This window comes from Pseudochaenichthys georgianus, chromosome 9 (genome assembly GCF_902827115.2).
Source record: "Pseudochaenichthys georgianus chromosome 9, fPseGeo1.2, whole genome shotgun sequence".
NCBI lineage: Eukaryota > Metazoa > Chordata > Actinopteri > Perciformes > Channichthyidae > Pseudochaenichthys > Pseudochaenichthys georgianus.
In genome coordinates, this window is record NC_047511.1 from 22,062,483 (window position 1) to 22,069,761 (window position 7,279).

The 7,279-nt window shown below is 38.1% G+C and overlaps 1 protein-coding gene across 1 annotated transcript; it reads left to right on the forward strand.

Moving 5' to 3' along the window:
* The first annotated feature begins 3,151 nt into the window (after positions 1–3,151).
* Positions 3,152–5,498, forward strand: LOC117452221 (lymphocyte antigen 6G-like). The gene is made up of 3 exons (XM_034090727.2): positions 3,152–3,252; positions 3,934–4,041; positions 4,906–5,498. Exons 1-3 carry the CDS (start codon positions 3,204–3,206, stop codon positions 5,052–5,054), a joined length of 306 nt encoding a protein of 101 aa, XP_033946618.1. The 5' UTR covers positions 3,152–3,203; the 3' UTR covers positions 5,055–5,498.
* Positions 5,499–7,279: the final 1,781 nt, after the last annotated feature.

Below are 7,279 nucleotides of genomic sequence, written 5' to 3' on the forward strand. Positions count from 1 at the left end.
AACCGAGCCATGTGGAAATCCTTTGGGGTGGACCAAAATAAAACATCAGTGCCACATCCAGCACAGGGTTTAACTGCCTGGAATGGGTTTGACTGAGAGTGACATGATGTATGATGTCCTTTTGTTGTTCTATTTATGTTTTTATGTTTCATGTGGAACTATTTGAGCAGGGGCCTATACTACGAACCTGGTTCAACCTAACCTGGATATGTTTGAGTTAGCCGGTTGGCCTAATCCAAAACATACGCGCTCTCGCTAAACTGTCCTACGACGCTGGTTATCAAGTGGATCGCTCAAGCCAGCCGTGTCCTATCTAGTTAGGTGCGCGTTCACATGAAAGGGGTGGTATTTGGAGCATTCGACCAATCACAAACATGGAGAAGCGCACTGACAGCGCAGCGTCATACTTCCTGAATGAAAAGTGAACTTTAATACTAGTCAAAAATGAAGAAGTTAAACTTTAAACATCCTTGACTTAAACACTTTATCCAGGATAAAAGCCACATAGCTGCACCTGCACGGTGAATACAGCTGGTAACAGAACAAGTGTTTGAATGCGTACATTAACAGGTTTATGATATCACTGCCCCGTCTAAGACACGATCTGACTTTAATTACATTTGTCTCGAGTGTTTCCTCAACTTATGTGTTGCTTAAAATAATACTTCTGCATACAGTATGTGACACTGTGAGTGTTGCACGGCCAGATACGGCTCAGCTGACTCAGATAAGGAGATATATATATGATACATTATTATGAAGTGATATGCCGCGGACTGTACTTAATGTACTCTGATCCGGTTACTTATGTTGTGGCCGATATTTAAGTAAGCTTTCTTAACGCTAATGTTATAATAGTCAGATTGCTCTGAAGATGGAGGTGATATTCTATTAATGTTCACGTTCACACAGTCGGTGATTTCTGCCGGCCGTCTTTCCTGCGACGGCAGTTTTTCTGTATTTCCTTTCTCCTGTAATATGACTTGATCGCTTTAAACTCCGCACACTGAGCTCTGATTGGTCAGCAGGCGGTGCTTTCACTGAGTTGAGCTCTTAGCCTGCAACCTAACCTGGTCCCGACCAGGTTAGCTGCTTAGCATATATTACCATGGAGATCTAGCCTGCTAAAAAGAGAACCAGCTTCGGATGACCGGAAAGCCGGAGTTTTCCCTGAATTTAGCCGGCTAAGCGAAAATCCTGCTTCGTAGTATACCCCCCTGGTCTCCCTCCACCCCCGCATACAATCCCGTTTAGAAGCCCCTCTTCTCTAATTCAACAACGTTGGACGAAATGACATTAAGAGAACGGAATTTACAATTAAAAGGCTGTTCAACGTGTGTTGCTAACTTGCTTCGGTATCCTAGCTTAATCTGTTATCTGTAAACGTTCCCTAAATCTACTAATTTAGGGATAATCCACTGACATCCTTTAATACGCATGTTAATTTGAATCAGATGTACTGATAATATCCGCAATATAAATCTTTAAACTTCTTCTTACCTTACCTTCTTACTTCGGACCTTTAAAAGTCCGTCACGAAAGGTCTATTATGCTGCAACTCTACAGCTCTGCTAGCCTTGGCGCTAACTTCCGGGGAAGGATTGAGAGGCTCCACGATCCGCCATTGCTGTAAAAAAGTGGTCTATTGGAGTGAACGGAGATGTCATAACTCTTCTATTATATGGCTCTGGGTATACCCAAATTGACGAAATCTAAAACTTTGTATGTTTAAATATTGGCCGGTTAATTTATTAAATATAATGAAGAAATCCCTTTAAATGTATCAGAAACTTATTTCTTACAGAAGTTAATGTAGTGTTTTTGTGTTTAAAAACATATTTGTTATATTATTCCAAATAATGCTTTTTTTTCTTTTAGAAATGTTGCTAATTTACAAGTCAAAGACAACGCATTTAAGCTTGGAACATGTATGACTATGGCACCATCTGGTGGTAGTATCAAGAAGGCTAGAACGCAACAAAAAGGCTCCTGATTTACAAAAAGAAATTCAACTGACAAAAATATCAGAATAATGTTAGAAAGATACTCTGATCCCGTAACAGTTATATATATCGTGACTTCAACATTTTACAAAACAATACTGACTCTAGCTTATACGGCAGAACTATTTTCGAGCAAGGAATTTAGAGTAGAGAATGCAATTCCTGAAGAAATTGCTAGTGGGAATGCTTTATGCTGACGCTGAACTGCTATGCTGAAATGTAATGTGTAAGAAGAAAGTGAAGAGTTTGATGAGAATTTGAATGAGAAAGCACTAAGTTAGGGTTTTTGTTTGAACAAGCCCTCAAGATACTTCATTATGTTTTATTATCAGCAAAACAAATATAGCATTTAACTCTACCTGGATCATTGTGTTTTTTTGGATTGTTGAGTATATTACAAAGTTGTGGAGTGCAAAATATGCAATCTTGTTAGGCCCCACACTATAAAAATCGTTGCAAGACAATAATAAACAAAATTATACAATCAGATAATTAATAGGAACACAAAGTTATTTTAAAACAAATCAATATTTATTTCTATTAACATGCCAAAAATGTTTCAGATATTAATAAATGTTAAAGCATCAATATTTCATTATTACCCTATTATCTGTGGGTTGGGGTCAACATCTTCTGAACAGGACACTGAGTTTGTAACAAAATAATAATGGTCAATTTAAACACACTTTAACTGTATCAAACTGAAGAAACTGTCTGGAACACTGGTCAGAGGTTGACTCTTGGGGCAACAAGTAAGGTCACTTGGTTTTCCATGTGGTTTGAAATATTTCTATCTTTTTTGCAGAGCTTGAATTGTTCTGGTAACTTAGTGCCTGTGTAAGAGTATATTTTTAACCTTAAAAAAGGGACGTGAAAGTGCTTTCTCGGTATTTGTCGAGGGGCAAACAAAGGGAACAACTAAAAAAGTCAATCTTAGGTATAATTTGTACACTTTTAACTCTCAGAATATTGTATTTTGTTCTGCCACCAAGGATGATCTCAACATCTTTCTAAAAGTGTTAGGGTCTCATGGCTGTCTCAGGAATAATGGGGTCAATTTAGGTGGGGGAATTATTCTGGTCACTTGGGAGGAGGCATTGTGAGGAAATGCAAATGATCAAGATCTTAAAGACTGGCTGAAAGAGGAAGGGTACTCTACAGTCCCGCTCTCACTTGGCAATTCTGTTTTTCTCTCTGTTCATGATGAAGCTTTTTGGAGCTCTGATCCTGTTTATTACTCTGTCTGCAGGTAAGAACAGCTTTTGATTTATACTCATGTGCACTGACTGAACATTAAAACATGAAGCAAGGTAATGTGTTGATGTTAAAGTGTATTATAAGAGCTGAAAAGTGGTTTAAAAAAGTAACAAGTTTGATATTTTTGGAAACATGCATATTCACTTTGAAAAGATTGATCCCACTGTTGTAGTGATTTTGAAAAAGGATTACTGTTTCACATATATTGTATATTTAACAATTGGAACAAAAAATAACTATGGGCCATTTTATTTTACTTTATTTAAACTTCCTTTGACCTTCCCTTTTTCTTTCACCAGGCAATGCAAATACAATAGAGCCTTTGCACACATGCAAACAAAAACAAATCAGACACGCCTTACACTTTCCCATGCTAAGCCGGCTATTTTATCTTTTGGAGTTATGTATGACCTGTGGACATGGGGGCTCATTGCTCTTTGAACTCAATTGAGTGGCAATTTCTGCTGGAATGTGACTTTTTTGCACAATATGTTGTTTGTTTGATTATAGTTTTACAAAGTAGGCCTACTTTAATTAACCTAGCTACATTTCTCCCTAGGGTAGCTTTGCTGTAGTTGAAAGTGTTCCAGGTTGTTGAATTGGTACAGTAGCTTCCCCAACCCTGCATCGTTGGCATGTTTTCACCTGATGTGTTTTTTGTGTATATGTACAGCCTGTGGATTAAGATGCTACACATGCACTGCCACCGACCCTAAATCCTGCATTGACACCAAATCTTGTCCAGTCATCTTCAACCGGTGTTTCTCTCTCAGATTAGACGGTTAGTTGTTCATTCACCTACTACGTTTCTAAAGCTACAGTTGCAATCTAAATGATTCAACCCCCTTTGCACCTTAAGTTTATTAATGATCCTAAGCATACCTCAAAGTCAACCAAGGCTTGGTTTCTGAAGAAGAAATGGAAGATTCTAGATTGGCCGTCACAGTCTGTCAAGGAGTGAACTCTGAGGCATGAACTCAAATGCACGACTCAACTCAGACTCAGGTAGTGTTCAAAATAAAGACTTTACTGGTTTAGACCAGTTTAGACACAGTAACAAAACAGGGAAAACAATAACACTCATTCGAGGAAAAACAAGGCCTATGATCAGGAGCTTAGAGGTACGTAATATACGTAAAAATAACATAAAGAATAAACTTTCACAATAAGTTTCTTAGACATGACACAGTCGCCTGACTCTATGAACCCCATTGAGAATCTCTGGTGGGAGGTCATTGCCCGTGAGGAATGGGCTAAGATTCCTCAGGAGCGCTGTCAGAAGCTGGTGTCTGGGTATGCATCACGTTTGCAGCAGGTCATAACAGCAAAAGGGTGCTCCACTAAGTACTGAAGATGCTTGTCATGAAGGGGTTGCATATTGAATTTGGATTAGTCTTTACAATTAGCATTTTGTGTTAAATTTGGTTAAAAAGCCTTATAATATTAGTTCATTGAATCTACTTAAACAGTTATAATTTGTTCATTGCAAACAGCTGAGAAATTGTAAATGTTGCAAATAAACAATAAATAATGTTCAATGGGGATTGAATAATTTGGATTGCAACTGTAATATTCCACTCACAAAAAACAACCATCATACAATAGTCTTGTTTTGTGAACTGGTTTCATATATTTATTTTTGCAGGTTATACCATGGTAACCAAGGGTTGCCTAAGCAGCATAGCATGTGGTGGTGCCATGGCTTGCTGTGAAGGGAACTTGTGTAACAGTGCCCTGCCCACTGCTCCCTGTGTCATCCTCCTGCTGGTCTCCTTGGCCTCCATCTTTTTCTGAGGTTCTGGGACTTCTTTATTTCTACGCTTTTCCTGATCCAACTGAAGAAGAATAAGCAATTATTATATTTACATGCTCTTCCAAACCTCTATTTCTAACACAATAAGATTGTCTTAAGTTTATATCAAACTAATGATGTTGTCCCTCTGCCGGATATTAAATTGGCCATATACTGTTTGAAGACGGTTGGTTTCAAAACTGTTGTAATGATATGTTTAGAAGATGGTTTCTTGGTGTGTTTTTTGTTGATAATCAAATCCAATAGTTAGTTGATAATGTGTTGTTTTTTTTACCATTAAGTCTCCTTATATATATTGTGTGAGACAAATAGATCACATTTTATAAAGAAGAACAGAGAAAAAAGTGCATGACATACAGTATATATGTGTGTGTGTGTGTGTGTGTGTGTGTGTGTGTGTGTGTGTGTGTGTGTGTGTGTGTGTGTGTGTGTGTGTGTGTGTGTGTGTGTGTGTGTGTGTGTGTGTGTGTGTGTGTGTGTGTGTGTGTGTGTGTGTGTGTGTGTGTGTGTGTGTGTGTGTGTGTGTGTGTGTGTGTGTGTGTGTGTGTGTGTGTGTGTGTGATGTTTTATGTGATTGAGCATGATTAGAGGGACAGCTCTCTGTAATTGTTGTTATTATAAAAATAAAGAGCATGTAATGTAACTTGAACCTTGAAACTATGCTAAGACGGATGCACACTATAGTAAGGCTAGATGCATGGGGAAAGGAAGCTGGAATGTTAATAAATTGAATGAAGAACACGTGGGGGGGGGGAATGATGGTAGTTAGGTTATTGCAGGGCAGAAGAGGTGGCTGTGGATGTCAAGTAACCAACAGCTGATAAGTTCTTGGAAGTGTGAATTTTGCTGAAAGGAGAAACAGAGGAAGAATGTGCATATATGCTTTCAACCTGTCACATCCCATTGGGGAAAACAATGTAAACAAGAGCAGTACATAACGAACATCTACAGCAATGATCCATCCTCTGGGGACTGTGAAAGCCTTAACCAAAGTTGATTCAAATCCAATCCAATTATTGCCAAGATATTTCAGTCGGGACCAATGAGGTGGGGTCAAGATAAGCACGATAGCAACAGGAGTCAGATGCTTCAATTATTTGCTAGGGAAATGTAGTCTTTTTTAACTCAACAGAGTTCATGTAACTGCTGGAGTATCTAATGCTACTGTGCTTTAGATTAAATTAACAAACAGTGGGCTAATGTAAAGTAGTTTAAGTGTGCTTGACATCCACCAGCTGTAACAACTAAACTGCAGTCGGATTCTAACGACTGCAGTCGTTTCACACAGAGGTCAAGGGATAGACGATAGGGATAGACGTTAGGAGCTGATTTTTGGACTATTCGACTGCAACCTCGGACATTCTGTTTTGCTGTCAAATATTTGACATGTGTGGCTTTCCCAGCTCACATGACACGAGACAACACACCCTTGTTTGCATGATTTGCTCTCCCCTCTTTGTATTTTGAAGTCCTTGAATGTGTACATGGCACATATTCATATGAGTCATTAGCTAAAATATTAATAAAATATGTTAATAAATCATGTATTTTACTTCAGCAGAAGAGGACTGTGAGAAGGAAGTTCAGTGCTGAGTGTGTGGCATAAAGCTACTGAAGGCCAAGAAAGGACTATGGTGATGTTGTGTACATGTAAATAAACGTGTTCTGAAATGTTCTCAATGCTGAGAGAAAAAGTAATTACTTTAGACTGGACGCCTGAAGTTAATGGAAAAAAAATACATGTAACTGGGTCTCGGTTGAGCAACAGGTATGACCCAAAATAAATTAAACTCGAATTTGCAGTATTTTTATTTAAAAATATAATGTGGACAAAATTGTAATAATATTAGTTGTGTTTTACTTGTCCAGAATAGTATTACAATGTTGCATTCATTTGTACTCATTTAGTCATTCATATGAATGCAATTGAAACAATCCAAAAGCTTAACAAATAAAGTGAATGTGCGAATGTCATAACATCCGATTGGTGTGCATTGGTGTCTAGGATATGTGACATGCAAGTTATTGAACAAAACTATATAATCTTTCAATAAAATATCAGTTATCAAAAAAGGTGTGCCACATAAGGCACTCTCATTAACAGAAATAAATAGAAACCGGTTTGATGCACGGCTGTCTCTGGGGTAATGTGATCACTTTGGGAGGAGGCTAGTGAGGGAAATAAGTTTTCATGTTTGAAGGACTA

Coding starts and splice junctions, on each gene's coding strand:
- LOC117452221 (XM_034090727.2), top strand. CDS start 3,204: ATGATGAAGCTTTTTGGAGCTCTGATCCTGTTTATTACTCTGTCTGCA. Junction 3,253..3,933: donor GTTTATTACTCTGTCTGCAG/GTAAGAACAGCT, acceptor GTATATGTACAG/CCTGTGGATTAAGATGCTAC. Junction 4,042..4,905: donor TTTCTCTCTCAGATTAGACG/GTTAGTTGTTCA, acceptor TTATTTTTGCAG/GTTATACCATGGTAACCAAG.